The 17,548-nt window shown below is 37.6% G+C and overlaps 1 protein-coding gene across 1 annotated transcript in view; it reads right to left on the bottom strand.

Moving 5' to 3' along the window:
- Nucleotides 1-16,735, bottom strand: part of slc2a13a (solute carrier family 2 member 13a) — a 69,844-nt gene extending 53,109 nt beyond the window's left edge. Inside the window, exons 1-3 of the mRNA XM_084111614.1 lie at nucleotides 15,858-16,735; nucleotides 4,466-4,625; nucleotides 2,530-2,738 (exon numbers count right to left, since the gene is read on the bottom strand). Coding sequence (XP_083967740.1) covers nucleotides 2,530-2,738; nucleotides 4,466-4,625; nucleotides 15,858-16,392 — 904 coding nt within the window. The 5' untranslated portion in view covers nucleotides 16,393-16,735. The remainder of the gene's footprint in view (nucleotides 1-2,529; nucleotides 2,739-4,465; nucleotides 4,626-15,857) is intronic.
- Nucleotides 16,736-17,548: the final 813 nt, after the last annotated feature.

The raw sequence follows: 17,548 nt of genomic DNA on the forward strand, positions 1-17,548 counted from the left end.
ACCACAATAGATCACCCTCAGTGTAATCTGTCAAAATGACGGACGGCCTTCAGATGTCAATGATGGAAATTTTTCATTTAACGCGACCTCTGCTCCAAACACCCCTTAAAGGGTTAGTTCACCCAAAAATGAAAATTCTGTCAGTAATTACTCACCCTCATGTTGTTCCAACCCCGTAAGACCTTCGTTCATCTTCGGAACACAAATTAAGATATTTTTGATTAAATCTGAGCGCTGGAGCACTCCTCCATAGGCTTTTAAAGACGTTTTATATATATATATATATATCACGCAGTGTTTTAGCGCAGCGCGTCTGTGTTGTACGTCACATGCATCACACACATGACCAGCGTCGGCCAATAGTGAGCCTACGTGGTGACGTACAACACAGACGCGCTGCGCTAAAACACTACATGAAAAAACTCGAGGCCCAGAGAGAAGGAAATGAATAGTGGAATAAAGTTGTTATTTTTGTTTGTTTTTGCGCAAAAAGTATTCTTGTCGCTTTATAAACTTAAGATTGAGCCACTGTAGTCACTTGGACTATATTAACAATGTCTTTAATGCATTTTCTGGGCCAGCAAGTTATAACGTCTTTAGAAGCCTATGATCCAGCTCTCAGATTTAATCAAAAATATCTTAATTTGTGTTCCGAAGATGAACGAAGGTCTTACGGGGTTGGAACAACATGAGGGTGAGTAATTACTGACAGAATTTTCATTTTTGGGTGAACTAACCCTTTAAGAACAATCACTGCAATTGCTTCACTTCAGCTCCTGTAACTACTACCTACTGTCACAGTAATTGACATTTGCCCATTTGAAACCCATGAACAGTGACCTTTCACATTTGAGTGATGAAAGCATGAGATCAACACTATCACAGCTGCAGAACCAGAAAATATATGTGTTTCTGTCAAAGGTGTAATCACCATAATGTCCATAGGGTCTTCGGCTTGGTTTCACAATGACTTGTCTGAGGTCAGAAACCTGTCCCATAGCAAAGTGTCAATCATATTTAGATGTTCTAAAGTGGCAATAAGGCCTGGGAGACTATGACTGACATGTGATTGGTTAGTAAACAAGGTTGTATAAGGGCTGGTTAGGGGGTGGGTGACTTCCCATTGTTAGTAATTGGCTCCATCTATGGCCGAATTATATTTGCTTGGGTGAAACATGCTGTTCAAGTACATGTGCTATTCAGTAGTTGTTTCTGCCCTGCTGTGCCGTTGAATTGCTGGTAATGTTGCCTTCCATTGCATTTGACTATTATAGGTTGACTCTAATGAATTTTGGTTCATGAACACCTGTGGCGCCTTTGGGTTTTTTTATTGCTGGTGTGCCCTGCATGTACTGTTCGGCATTAAGAAACATTTGTTCCCCTTTCATTTCCATTAATCTCCACCAGGTTACCTCCTGGACTGTAGCAGATATAAACGTGCAAAAAGGCATTTTCGAATGTGCCACAATAGGACTGTTGTTCTGGATAGAGCTTGAAAACTCTAAAGGGCTCCTTCACCTTCATTTCTGCAGAGAAAAGTAGGATGTAAAATCCTCTTCAGCCAGTTACCTCTGAATCAGAGGTAATTAAGGACAGAACTAATCCACTTTCCAATATCCTCTTGTCCCTTGACTCTTGACATTTCCCAAGGTTTTCTGATTCTGTGAGACTTGCTGCCACAGCTTCGATTACTTTGATTTGTTGTTCTTGTTGCTTTCATAAGGATAAAAATGTAATGATACTGAGGTTGCCAAGATTTTGTACTGTTTGTTGCTAGTAGGTGTTCCTACTTAACTGCTATCAGACATAAATCATAGATCCGTTAACTGCCCTTGATCAGCATTCTTTGACCATTGCACTTGGAACATTTTACCAAAATACTCGGTAACACAGGAGTGTCCAACTCTTCTTTTGGAGGGCCACCTTCCAGCAGTGTTTAGCTCTGGCCCCAACTAAATACATCTGAACCATCTGAACTAATCAAGGTCTTCAGGATCACCAGAAACTTCCAGGTGTGTTAAGCATAGCTAAATTCTGCAGGAAAGTGGACCTCCAGGAGTAGAATTAGACACCTTGCTGTAGCAGAATTCTGGGACTGCGTCACTACTGAATATACAGTGCTACTGCAAAATACTTAACAAATAAGCCTTATGGGTTAGTTATTTTTATATTAATTGGTTAAAAAGACTCAACTCATTAGTAATCGGTTTGAATCAGTCTAATGACTAGTTCTAGTTCTAGACTTGTTGACCATCCCTATTGGTCACCGCAAGTTTGCCGCATTTGTAGCAGTGTCCGATACTCATTTCATCTCAATTCACCAATTCCCATTTAAAACGAATGACTTCCGGGCTCATTTATGCAGCAAATCTGTGAAAACGCGAAAGCTTCTTAAGTTTGCCAATATCCACATGGTGTTCTCTTGTGCACTTGAGTACTTCATTTAATGAAACCAGTGAACTGAGACTATATTTGTGTTTCTTTGAGCTACTTGCATCTGTGAGTGTTTGCAAGACTATATTTTCTCACCTCCTCCACAGTCCTTTTCCTCCTCTTCAATGCTGCTTTTGATAGTATCATACTCCTCGTCAATGTTCTGGTTGCCACGGATTTGACTGAGCACGCGCCGGGCCTTTTGGGTAAGACCTTTCTGGATGAGCCAGCGAGGACTCTCTGGTAGGAAGAGGAACCCTAGGAACTGCAACAATGCAGGGACCACTGACAGACCCAGCATATACCTACACAAATGAAAAAAAAGTCATTAATTGATTGATGAAGACATCTTTGTTTCTGTCTCATAGTCACTTATCCTCAGCTGCTGAAAGATACATGGTGCCTACGCTTTGTTGCTAGTTTATTTTTAAAACTACATCTGATGTGAACAGAACATGACGTTAATGGTATAGGCTTAATGGTGTGAACTAAAAAAAAAGCATTCCTTTGACAAATCCACTTTAGACATTTTACTAATTATAAGCAAACTACATGTCAACTACACGTCAACATGTCAACTCTTTATTTTGATGCTCCCAAAACAGACAATCTACTGACTATAAGCAACTTTGCAAGTAAATGTCAACTTATTCTACTAACCCTAACCTAACAGTCTACTAATAGTCTAATGAGAGTTAGTTGACATGTAGTTTCTAATAGTTCAGAGTTGGTTCTTTAACATGAAGTTGCAAAGTTACTTATAGTTAATAGAACGTCTAAAGTGTAACCAGAAATTGTGTTTTCTTGTTTTAAGAATAAATACATACTTGTACATATAATATGACCAGATTTTATACATTAGGCCTATATATATATATATATATATATATATATATATATATGTGTGTGTGTATATATATACACATGTAGTTAACATGAACTAACAATGAGACATACATTTTCCAGTGTTTATTAACATTAACCCTAAAATGTTCACGCATGTCAGTTCATAGTGCATTAATTACTGTTAATAGACGCACATTTTGATGCATCATGTACTAGTAAATGTTGAAATTAACTTGAATTAAGATTCATAAATTCTGTATTGTTCATTGTTAGTTCAAATTAACTAATGTACTGTAACTAATGTTAACAAAAGAACCCTTATTGTAAAGTGTTACCCATATTTTACTAAAATCTTAGACTGAAATAAAATTTGTACAGAGTGTGGAGACAAACAGATAGGCTTGTGCTTAATATTTCTGAGAAAATTAATCACATTTTAGATTTTTACCAGAAATATCTGCCAGTTAAGCCAACCTGTCATAACTTCCACAAGATAAGGGAATAGTTTGTATATCATACTAAACCTAACCATGCGATCTAAACATCAAACTTAATGGCTGTAATAAAATAAATTAAGCAAAAACAGTCATAACTTTTTGTATGAACCTAACCATCCTTTGAATCATTATTTACTGCAAATTATCATGAGAATGAGTTAGTTATTCAGTAATCCCCTCATTTACATAGAGCGATTTGTGGTTTTGATGATGGGGAAGATAAAAGTAAATGCATGGCAACATTTCCATCAAGTACACATTTTCTTTTACATTTTCTTTCCCAGAGCAACAGCTACACATTGTGAGGGGGATATTTGCTGGTGTAACATTTATTTTGTTTTGTTTTGAGGGTTTATTATGACAAGCTACAGAGAGTGAGAATGAAATGATTTACAGGATCTGCCCTACAGGACGATTCTTTCCAGTAGAGTTGACTTTCACATCACACAGAGGTAGACAAATCCACACAGTGAATTCATTCTCTCATCACACTCAATTCAGACTTCAAGGTTACATCTCAGTCATTTATTTTGCCATGGCGCTATATATTGTGAACATCATAGAAATCATTCAATACTAACTCTCAAAATTAAAAAAAAATAAGGTCATTGCATTGTTCCGCATGTGACACCACAGAAAAGAAACAATACAAATTCTGCCATTAAAACCCAAAGACTTGATGTTCCTACCTCCAGCCTCCATGTTGCATGTAGCTGAAGGCCCCATCGATAAGGCTGGCTATGAATTGGCCCGCTGTGATGAACAGTGTGTTGATGGTGACCAGGCGTCCTCTCAGGTGGGGTGGCGATGTTTCAGCGATGTACACAGGAATGGTCATGGACCCAATACCTGGACGGATGTATATATAGCAGTCAAATATAGGCTATTTCCCATTTGGTTTGGCACATTTCCATTAGCTGCTCACATTCCACAGATGTGAAACTAATTAGAAGACATTACAGTGCAGTATGTTGTTCCAGCTGTTTTTTGTTTGTTTTTTTGTGCGGATGATGGTGGACATGAACAGTAACAGTTTTGAAATATCAATTAAAGATAATGAAATTGTAGTGCCTCTGTTGACATGATAAAGAGTTATTATATAGGGTACAACATGGCTAAATACGCACCGGGGTAAAATGTGCCTTTGATTTGATTTTCCTAGATGGCACAAAACTTTCCAAAACATTAAACTTTTCAAGATGCACGTGGAAATTTGGCTGATCCTCGACGTTGATTCTGTGGTAATTTGATCTAATTGATGTTTTTTTTAAATGTTGTAGGTTTAAGTAACAAATGCTGTTGGGCGAAAATCACAATAATTAACATGATGATAAACAGCCGTCTGACTTTTCCATTTGTTGACATGACATGGTTAGATTCAGATGGTAAATAACATAACTTGGGTGTCCACTTTAGAGATAATCACCATATTTATAAAGAATCCATCATATTTAAAAATATTATATTAATCATATAATAAAATAAAATTTATTGTCACTGTAAATCTATATTAATTTTTAAGCATTTTACTTAAGCCCCGTTGTACCCTACATAGTATTACATAGAAAATAATTTCAACATTAGAGTATGCTGTATGGAATGGATGGAAGAAGTCAAAAACATGGATAAGCACAACGGAAAATGAATTTTCTTGCACCCTTTTGTCTTTTATTACAAAGGTTTGCTTTCGAAATCTATCTTGTGGTTAGAAAATATAGTGCCCAAAGCACAAACGCTTGGGAATGAGTCACCCAAAAATGAAAATTCAATCCTTCACTCAACCTGCTGCTACAAACTCACAGCGGGCTATATTGGCTGATAAATCTAAATCCAAGTTTGTATATCATTTTTGAGAGCCTGATTACAAAAACAAAAGTCTCACCATTAAAATCCATGTCCCAAGCAAACAGTTATAATGATTTAGCCTTCATGACAGACTTGCGCTACATATTGCACTTAACTGTATTTTCCTGTTTTGAAGTGATTCCTATCATATTACAAGCAATTCAAAACAATCATGGCGAACAGTGCGCATCTGAAGTGTCTCAGCTGAAGGAAATAATTAATTACTGATCGGCTTTAATATATCGATAACATTTCAAAAATATATATATTGGACAATACCGATATGGTAGCCGATATATCATGCATTCCTAAAAAGCACCATATTATATATTTTTTGTACATATTATCCCATATTATTTGTACACTATATATTCTAGAGTTAATCTTTATAATTTTTGAGGTTGACAGCCCAAGCTCCATTCACTTTCATTGACACAAATTTCACAATTCAATTAGATTTCGATTCCGATTCAATTCAATATTGATTATTTTGGATATCAGGTACAATACATGGCTATCAGGTACAATACATGGCTATCAGGTACAATACATGGCAAATTTTCTCAAGGAAAACAAATCTCTTAACTAATTCTGTAAACTACTGTATGGGAGTCAGTTGTAGCATACTAGGCTTCATTAGCCTACTATTATTGAAGGTAAACATGAACTGATTTGTATAAAAAACACTTTAATTACACTTTTATTTATTTTTATAATAATAAAGTTATATGAAATATAAACATTTAAATGGTGGCTGTCATAAAAACCTGACAGATTTATTTAAACATGCAATAAATATTGAAGAACATTAAAAATTATAATGAATATGTAAAATGGTGCATATATTTAGCAAAATGCTCCTCTCTAGAGTTAATTTTTCTAGCTGACTAACGAGTTTATGGTCACTGGATATGGTTTTTCTGAGGTAAATGTGGCGTTACATGACATTGTTTACAAGCTGTTTTACTGATGTCTTTCCACGGTTGAAACACTGATTGAGCGATTCCATGTGACATGATATGGATCTTTTAACCCACTTTCAGATGCTCATTCATGTTTATTTTGCGCTGTAACTGGTATTATTAAGGCGGAAGGGAAGATCATATGCGCTCCGCGGCTGCGCCATAGCGATCTCATGCCAAAGCGCCACAACGGTATTTATGGAAAAAGAAAATGGAAACTTTGTTTCATATCAATAGTAACAAAGCACAAAGATTATTGCGATTTATTGGATGCGTGCTACAATGTTCCATCCATTCATCAACTGAAAACAGGATGACTAGCCTAATTGATTCTTGGGATTTAAGAATCGATATCGGTTCGTAAAAATGAGAATCGATTAAAATCGAGAAATTGATATTTTTTACCCAGCCCTAATAGCCAGTATATTCCTAACTAATTCATTTCAGTGATTTTGTCTGACACACGTATATAAATAATAAAAAAGAGTTCTCTTGGCAAAATAACTGGTAGCTTCTGTAATTCAACCATAACGGGGAAAAGCTTAATTTTCATATCGTGTTCCACAACCAATAATAATAATAATATGGATTTGGAATGGCATAGGGGTCATTAAATGACATTTTTTTGGGTGAACATTTTCATTAAAGTATAGTAGTGTATAAATATATATATAAGTAGAAAATAAATAAATATTATAAATAAATAAACACAATAAAAAAGGTTATTTTATTTAACATGTGAAAGTGAGTTTATGCATGCCAGTAATGCTGTTCGAATCCGAATCTAGTACTGCAGACATGCACCACATAATAAATCCCCAAACACTGAAAGCCTTATTACACTGGCATTGTCTCTCAGATCTACAAAGGACCATGCAACAATATGCTTTGTGTGCCCGTGTTCCCTGCCAATCACATGGGGCTCAAGAGATGACACAGCCAGGCCACATCCTTCTCATTCCCACCAATTACATCACAGATGTGTCACATTATGCAAATTTTCAACAAGCAAGTGATTTCTGGAATCGCAGGGACACCATAAAATGTGAATTTGCTTCCAACAGACTGGGATGGGAAGGAAATTGAAGTGTGATGGGGTGTGGCAGGACCAGTGTTCACATGATATTTACACAGGAGAACAAACAAAAAGTCCATGCATGCCCACATTAATCTGACAAGGTCTACTCTACGACATAACCCCTCGCTATAAAGTCTATTAATAGCCCCGGTTCACTGTCGCTCTCGTTGCCCGGCAGACAACGCACCTGTTGCCATGGGAACGCCTCGCTGCTTCCCTCACAAGGAGGTTAATCAATACTGTGAGAAGACAGCTGTTATTGGCATCTTATTTACGTTTTGAAAGACACTGACTTCGCATGAGTGAAGGATGTATTCTCCTCTCACGTAGTTTGATGCAGGTTATCCAACAATGCTTATTCACAGACAATCCTTCATTTTTTATACATGTGGGATCATGGAAGGATCATTCAAAATGACTAAGATGACGGTGTGGAGCATGATATTTTTCATACGTGCCATTGAGGGGCAAAACATCAAATCATTTGCATATCCAATGAAACCACAACTCGCCCAGTTGTCTCAAATGGTATGTTCCAAAACCTAATCTGAAAAAGCAGCTACCTTCTATGGATGCATCCTAACCAACCTGCTCACTGGAAAGATATGCCTATACATACATTTTACAGCTTATATCACCAGCAACTTTTATTTCTATTCACACAAATTATGATTACAAGTGTAGATTATTGATTAATAAAGACAATTTTCATGTGGTTTCTTGCATAATACTATGTTATGACTTCAAAACGCTTCAAAACCATGGTGCATGATTTGTAAAATATTACATAAACTACTAGTAAACTTGTTCGGTAGCTTACCTGGTACAGCATTGCACAATAAAAGAGCTTAAAGACTTGTAGAAACGAGCTTAAATGCTATGATTGCTTCAGTAAATGGCTTAAATCTCATGTTTGCTTTAGTTAACTGGGATTATGGTAGGGTTTAATGTAGATGGAACGCTATTTCCGAACACGATAGAGTATTAACTTTTAGTGTCACTCACAAATGATAAATAAGTTCAGTACTAAGAAATTTCAATAAAATTGTTCCAGCTCATTCAAATAAACCAATTTCACAAAAAAAGTGTGTCCTATCTATTTTCGAGCTTTTCTTATGGTAAGCTTATCAGCTAACTCAATCTTGCAGAGAGTTATTACTATGCTGCCGGTAACAAAGTTTAGATCCTGAAGTAGAACATCATTAGTCACTTGTGAGGTTTTGTCTTGGTTAGGAAGCTGCTTCAGAAGTATGTAGACAGCGAGGCAGCTCACTTCACTTTAGAACATCCATGTGTACTGAAAACACAAACAACTGAATCACAATTTGCAATGTTATTGATATTGCATGAGAGTTACAGTGTGAGTGTTTTATTTCAACATTAATGGCCATCAGTAAATCTGTTTAAATGCGCTAGGGAATACTTAGCAAGTATCAATCCACTGATATCATTATTCAAAATCAGATTTCCTGAGTACAATACATCACAATAACAATATTGAAGCTCTGCCCTAATGATGTAACAGTCAGTCAGAGGAAGTGGAGACAATCTATGTTGTTTTGGTGCCTTGTTTATGTCCACTAAAAAACTGTAGATGCTTTTGCTTTTGGTTTAGCTGCTAAACAAGAGAGTGGACTCATTAGTGTGAGACTGAAGCTGTAGCTGTCTCTTATTATTAGCAACAGTGAGTGTCTTAAAGCAAAAACACACCCACTTCATTCAACGGCCTACCCCAGACACTCAACGTGAGAGGCCATCGCTTTAATGGCCTTTCGCTCCACAGCGGTAGAGGAGTCATGGAGACAGCAGACGATTGTCAAAACAGCTTAGCTACTTCTCTGATCACACCATTGGCTCAGACATTGCCAAGCCAAATTAACTTCTACTTTACACCATCTGTGATTAGCACAGAGATCTGCACCCGGTTTGAAGGATTGTTAGGGTGAGGAATTGCCCAAATCTATTAAGACTGACTTTCTGAACACTGCATTAATGATATGACTCATATACAGTAGTGTAAACACGTACTTTGCCGTCATAGCTCTGCTAAATAAACATAATGAGCTGAGGAAAAGGTCATTAATTTGATGGTTTAACTGACCCTTTTGCTCCATAGTAGTTTTGTGTTTTCACAAAGGTCAGCCTGGAAGTAATTGGGCTCAATCACTTAAACCAGAAGTCAGTGGTTAATTATCAGATCAATGACCTTTCAGAAAAGTTACAAGACAATGTATTTATAAGTATTTTCAAATAGTACTAGAAATTGAAAAATAAAATACTTCATGAATACAAAGATAACTACACAAAAACTCACACTTAGTGTCCGAAATCAAATACTTCCATACTATATAGCATGCAAAAAAAAGTATGCCAAAAGAGTAGTATGTCCGAATACATAGTTTTCAAAAAACATTAGCCGGAAAGTTGCTGGATGACCTACTACTTCTGCCGAGATTCTGAAGCCCACATTCGATGGACACTTTACTATCCTATGAGGCCACGGGAGAGGATTCATGAATGGAAGTGAAGCGACACATCTGATGCTGGTAGGTCACGTGACAGTAACAACATGGTGGGTGCAGTACGTCCGAATTTCATTCATACTACCCATATTCAATCATACTATATAGAGCGTACTTTTTTATCGACCGCAATGTAAATTCAAATTCAAATATAGCACCTACTCAGACTATCCGATTTCAGACTCGCCGACAATAAAGATATTAGTGTGTTGTGCCTGTTTGCCATGGTGTTGTGGTTACTAGAACACTAACAGGGTGTTCTGGATGGTTGGTTTGATTACTGGAAAAAGAGGCACCCCCAAGTACAACACGCCAACCCCACTGCCCTAATGTGTATTGTGTGTGTATTACTTAAAGTAATAGTAGCCTACCTTTAAAATTATAAATATATGGATTGTGGTCCACAGTATAATGCTTGAATGGCAATTATCTGGATTTGAGCAATCAAAATGGCATTACTCAGCCAGGCATTATACTGTAAGGATTGAGAAAACACCAATCTTCCCTAATGACATTGTGTAATCCTAGACAATAAGCATCAGGCTAAATTGCTCTTTCCAAATACTCATGGGATATTCAGGTCATTCTTGGAACCAACCTTGGAATCATTAATGAAAAATACCACTTGAGCTTGTGGAGCTCTGTCAGTCTTCACCCAGTCAAATCATGTGAATCCTTATGACTCTGTACTAATTGCCTGAGTTAAAAATAGTTCTGAATTTTCAATGAAGCACTGCATGAAATTTTATCAAAGCGTGTGATCTTACACACACTATGACTCATTCGGTATCCTTTAAGCAAAGCAATTAAAAAGACAGTGTACAATCTTTTAGAAAAATCAACCACATTGAACACGTTTGAAATAAGCCCACTGTGTGCATTTATTGAAACACTATTCAAAAGGCAAAAAGGTCTGACAGATATTAAATAGTCCAAAAAATATAAAGTCAACATACACACACACACATGTTACCATAAAAACAGCATTCAACCCACCAACTGTCTTCATTTATTTTTGTTACTTTTTTTTACATTAAAACTTTTGTCAAGCTATGAAAATCCATAATTTAAAAAATAGTTGGAACCTTGGAGATTCAATGTGGGAACAATGTGAGAATATAGTTATGTTGTGTAGGAGATGGGGCCACCATTATCTTCTGGGTCAGTGCCAACACCTCTGTGACTCCTCCATGGCCAATCCAGGAGATAACGATAAAGTGGTTCTTGCAAGTATGAGCAATTGGGTATGTGGGTTTGGTCTGAAGAAGGGTACCCAGGGAGCGTGGCATGGATTCAGTCTCTTGGTGGAACTGAGGTACTCAAGCTTGTCTTGGTCTGTGATGACTTGAAAGAGGTGCTAGGGCCCTCAAACCAGTGCCACCATTCCTATAAAACCATCTTGATAGCCAGAAGCTTACAGTTATCTATATCATAATTCTGGACTGCTGTGGACAATATTTGAAGAGAACAGCACAAAAAATAGAAAGAAAAAGCACAGGGATAGAGCTTGGGATGAGTTCCCTGTCTCAGGGACAGGATAGCATCAACCCCGGCAACAGATACGTCGTCTTCAACGATAAAGAGGAGCTCTGGATCAAGTTGATAGAGGATGGGGACCCTGTTGAGAGCTGAAATTATAAATGAACAGCCTTTAAATGTTGGTAAAGCTGAGGAAGCATTGTTACTCCTTGGTGGAAGGTTGAGGCCAGGATGTGATAGCTTGCACTTTGCTTGAAACAATATGACATATCCCAGGAAATGGACAGTTAAAGTTAAACTGGCACTTCTCGACTTTGAGGTGTAAAGTCATCTCATCTCTTACGAATGAGGTTATAGGCGCTCTGCAGATCCAGTTTGGAGTGGACTGAACACTTCAAGGAAGGCTTGATTCTTAGGGGGAATGTCAATGCTATAAGGATCAAGGGCCTCTCAATGGTGGTGGGACAAACAGGAATGGACAGGCAACCTTTAAAACATTGCTCACCCAAACTGCTCACATCTCAAGTGGACCAAAGAAAGAGTCAGATTGTGATGAATGAGCCATGGCAGTCCCAGTACAACATCTTCTGTGTAATTAACAACACTAAGAGTGTTTATCTGTGGAGGTCCCTGGGTTGGAGGGTGAGTGATCCTGTTGGGTATTGAATCTGGAACCAATGGATTTCTGATGAAGGAGCTGAATTTTTTCAGTTGAATTTTAAATGTAGAGAGTAGTGATTTGGCTATGAAGTTCCCTGCTGCGCTGGAGTATATGAGGGCAGGAGTATGGATAGAACCGTATTGGTAATCTCAATGTGAAGGGTGAGGTATGGATGGTAGAGCAATGAATGGTGTTCATTAAGTATAAACATAACCGCTCATCCTGTATACTCCTTTGCACTTCCAGAGTCAGCCAGGTGAAACTGATCTGCATTGTCTCCTCCAGGAAAAGCATCTGAAGCGCAGACTTCCGAAATGAAAACTATTCACTATGCGAGCTGGATCTGTAAAGCAGGACAATTAGCTCCTGATGATACGTGGTGAGGAGGGCTGGCTCATTCGAACTGCTAGACATTACAAGGGTGAAGAAGCACAGTGCATATTCCACCACGAGTAAGGTTGAGTGTCTCAGACACAATAACTACTCACCGGCATGTAAGTCCCGCATTGGTTGCTCGACACCTCCCGGAATTGTTGGATAAAAGCGGACTGGAGAACTGGACCGCCCTCAAACCCCACTGCTTTGCCAGGCAGAGCAGAGATGATATATGCCACCTTAGCCACTTGGGAAGTGGTTGGGCTGCATCTCGAAGCTTAAGGAACATTGCAGAAGGAATCAGTTGCAATGGTTAGGAGAGCTAAAATAACAGACTGTAGTGGCCATGGGTGAGGAAGGGGCTAAACTTAATGGTGGTCTAGCATGATTTCTTCCATTGTGAGATGACATGTTACTGGCCACATCCCGGGTTGTCTAAATACATTAGAGAACTGTCTCTGTTTTTTTACTAAGCTGGAAGGATTCGCTGAATAGAGCAATGGACACAAAGGAAATGTGAAAGAAACACACTCTTATTCATCTCATTACAAAGAGGCAAGAGAACAAAGGTATCCAAAAAAGTCATTCACAACAAGGCCACATGACAACGAAAAGACGAAAAACAAAAACTCCAATCCACTTTTTCCTAATGAGCCTACTGCATTTTAGATTATGGGAGGCATTTCCGGTTTGGGAAGGTTCCACTCAAAAAATAATGCAACAAATAATTTCAATTCATAAGGTTGCTCTACAAATAATCCTGTAAAAATTTCCTTCACGTTAACTTGTCTAGACTGAAAGAGAATAACGTAACGCTTGGTATTTTTATGTGAGGTGGTATAACGAGAATATCTATGTCAAGAGCTCTTTTTAGTCGCTGCGTTCTTTTCCTCCTGATTGTTTTCATTTTTGTCTTTGTATTCCGCTGTAACAGTATGAAAAAGACAACATACTATGCATTTGTTGTCTGATCTCCTGATTGAATTGATAGTACATATCATGAATAATTCACTGGAATGCACTATGAATCTCTCATTTTTCTCCCCAAATCCTCATGTCTCTTTCCAGGTTTGTTTCACACAGATGCTTTAAAATGTAATTGTCTCCCCCTTTTCACTTCTTATTCCTATAAGCAGTGTTTACTGGAACGTTTCTAAAGCAGGTAAATACAATATTTATTGTCTGTCAATATGACGTAAATCACATATTTTCACTCAGCGTTCAAGTTAATGAACATTTTTGATTAACTCAACATTAGTTAATAACTCAATATTGCAGACATGCATATTACTACAGTGGTAGTAATTTGTTAATGCTTTTACACTTTTTATGTCATTTTAATGTTCGATGGTTGAAGGCTGAATATAATAATGTCATCTCATTGTACCCAGTTTTTGAAAATGCTTATTATTGCATTCATAGAGCGAACCTTTCACTGACTTTTTAACGGAAGTTACTCCCATAGTTCGCACAAAGCGTCATGGGGTGTAGGAAAGAAAATGTATAGAGTAGAAAGGAAGATCACAGTAATGAAGTGTTTGTGCTGATTGGTAAATTGAGAACATGAAGTTTTTTGGCAGAATATGGAAAGATGTGTGTGGAGTGATGAATCACAATGAAACACGAGTTGCATGGTGATGCTCCAGAGCGGTGTCTTCAAAAATATGATGAGAAGTATAATAATAAATGCATCTCTACCACAGTGACGCATGGAGGAAGAGACTGTGTCATTGTGTGTGGAGCCTTTTTAGCTGCGTGTATTAGTGAGCTGCTTCACTTCACTCTTCACAAATTCAACCAATAAGTGGCTTGAGCACAAGTCCATCAGGCCTTGGACACAGTCCAGATTTAAAACCATATAGTGAATATTTGGTCTCATATTATATATTAGGACACATTTTTCAACTACTCATGAACTGTTTGAAGCCATCAACATGGAGTGGAACATCACAGACTCTTCTTCCTGTAAAAAGCTGTCTGCAAGATTGGGAAGGCTATTCAGTGCTAAGTTAATTTATCTACAGCATTTGTGCAATTCTTGCTTATTTCCTGACCAGTGATTTGTGATCAAAATGGTTAAAACCAATAAAAGATCACTAAATATTTTGCCATTCTTGGCTTGGCCTTTTTTTGAGACGTATGATGTTTTAAGAAAAGAAAAAGCATGGTACAAAGTACAAACAATTTGTTTAAATTAATAAGCAAATGAATACCAAAATAAATACAAAAAGTGCTCCTGTGATGCTTGTTTCTAGACCGCTGAACACTGTAGACATACATTACATAAACTATTGAGAAAGGTGTTGTCGCTGATTTCTAAAAATGCTGTTTATTTAAAGCAAACAAACAAAAACAAAAATGCAGAAACTGTTTTGTTAGGTAACTTTATAAAGTTATTTATTTGGTTAATTCCAAAATGCTATTTATTAAGACTGAATCAACCTGACTACATAAAGATAAACATACGTTTAGGCTATTTAAGAGCTTAGGTAGAAATATCTCTTTAAAAACTGCATATTGACCACTTTTTTACAATGTAGTAATATTTGTTACACTTCAATTTAAGTTGACATGGTTATATTGCACTTACTCAAATAAGTACTGAGTAATATTAATTAACTACATGTACTTAATATAGAGTTACTGTTAGGGTTAGGTTTTTGGTTTAGGGTTAGTTCCATGTAATTATGCATAATTTACTTATTCATATAGTAAATACATGTAGTAACATGTAGCTACAGTAACTACATCACCTTAAACATTTATATCTGTTTGATATAATCATTGCATTTTAAAATTTAAATTACATAAATAGTAAACACTTCACAATAGGTCTCAAGTAACATGAACTAACAATGAATATATTTTTACAGCATTTATTAACGTCTGTTAATGTTAGTTAATAACTAGTTCACAGAGCATTGATGATGTTAACATAGGCAACATTTGATATTAGTAAAGGATGAGATTTATAAATGCTGTAGAAGTTCTGTTCATTGTTATTTCATGTTAACTATTGTAACATTTGCTTATTATCCACAAATCAACTGAAGATTGAAATACAATACAAAAGCACGACACAAAACAACCTCATAGTAACTTTTCTGATGACAAGAGCACACTGAATGCATCACCATCGGTCAGGTGTGTCTCACTTACCAAGCCCAAGTCCCACTATGAGTCGTCCAACCAGCAGTGCCTCCTTATTAGGAGCAGATCCCATCACTATCCCCCCGATGGCGAAGGCAAAGCTAGCCGTGAGGATGCACACCCGCCGCCCGAACAACCCGTTGAGACACCCGCCGAGCAGCGCGGACACCGCCGCAGCGGCAACAGTCCCGGACACCAGTAGCTCCTGCCACAGGGCAGTTATATTCATGTCCCTCTTGAGCAGAAGCATCGCTCCGGACACCACCCCAGTGTCATAGCCGAACAGAAAGCCGCCGATAGCGGAGAACGCGGCCAGCACGTAGACGAAACCCGGCGTGACATCCTGCTGGAACTGTTTGCGCGCCGCGCGCTCCAGGTCTGCGGGCGCAGGAGACGCTGCTGAGGGATCGGCGCTGCTGAGGCTCGCGCTGGACGGAGCCTTGATGAGACTCCGCTCTCCATCATCCGCCGCTCTCTTCCTCCTCTCGCCCATCAGATTGCTCATACTACGCAGATTATAGTCATCGCTGGATTTGCGGGACATAAGTGAAAAACCGCAAGAAAAAAATGCGCACAGTAAGTCAAAGAGGATGAACTGGAGAAGTGGGCTGATATGAGTCCAGCTTGACTTGCTGTTGTGTTGTTGATGGGGTTTTATGAATGGTCTGTCTAGTCTGAATCCTGACAAGTTGTGTCACGGCTCTGTGCGTGAAGTCTGAAGGATCAGACAGTGGTGAGAGTGAAGGAAAAGGTAGAGCTCAGCGTCATCGTGACGTGCGCATGGCGTCAAAGAGCTACACACCAACACATGTGCAGATAAATACATCCATTGACCAAAAAAAAAAAAAATAGAAACTATAAAAAGTGAACTTGAAAATATAAATAATTTAAGAAGTCTGGGGGTTATTTCTGGTCTGGTCAAGTGTCTTGTTCCAGCCTAAGCCAAGTAAGCCAAATATATTTATTAGCAGTATGTTTTCTTGTCTCTCATTAAAGTATTAATTAACATGTGAACTTGTATCAACAATTATTATATATACATTATATATTATTATTATATAACATTTTATTTATTTATATATATATATATATATATATAAAACTTCAAAATATGTAAATTTTACGAAAACCCTGAACTGCAACGTAAAAAGAAAAAATCCTTAAAACAAAATTTCTCTAAAATTACGAGAATAAAGTCGTAGCATTTTGAGAATAAAGTCGAAATATTTTGAAAATAAAGTCGAAATATTTTGAGATTAAAGTTAAAACATTACAAGAATAAAGTCGTAATAGTTTGAGAATAAAGTCAAAATTACGAGAATACAGTCTTCCGTAGAAGTTACTAGGATTTCCTGATACTTCAATAAATCCATCTTGCTTTCCATTTGCCTTCTCAGAAATCTGGTTGCAGCCGTTGATAGCTTACTTTTTCTGCCACGTCCAAGTAGTGGAAGAACCACTGTTCCGTTAACTATGAACTGGCAAACTATGCTTCCAACGGTGTCTCTATGAACATTTAGTGCCTTCGCTATCTTTTTGTATCCCGTTCCTTGTTTGTGAAGGGCGACGATATCTTCTCTTAACTTTTTGGGCCATTCTTTTGATTTAGCCATATTTCTAACATGCAGTCAAACTTGATACTCAACAAACCTAGCCAGTTCAGACATTTCATGTGTTCTAGCTCAAGCACACCTGGTGCA

The sequence above is a fragment of the Abramis brama genome (assembly GCF_963993115.1).
Source record: "Abramis brama genome assembly, chromosome: 4".
Lineage (NCBI taxonomy): Eukaryota > Metazoa > Chordata > Actinopteri > Cypriniformes > Leuciscidae > Abramis > Abramis brama.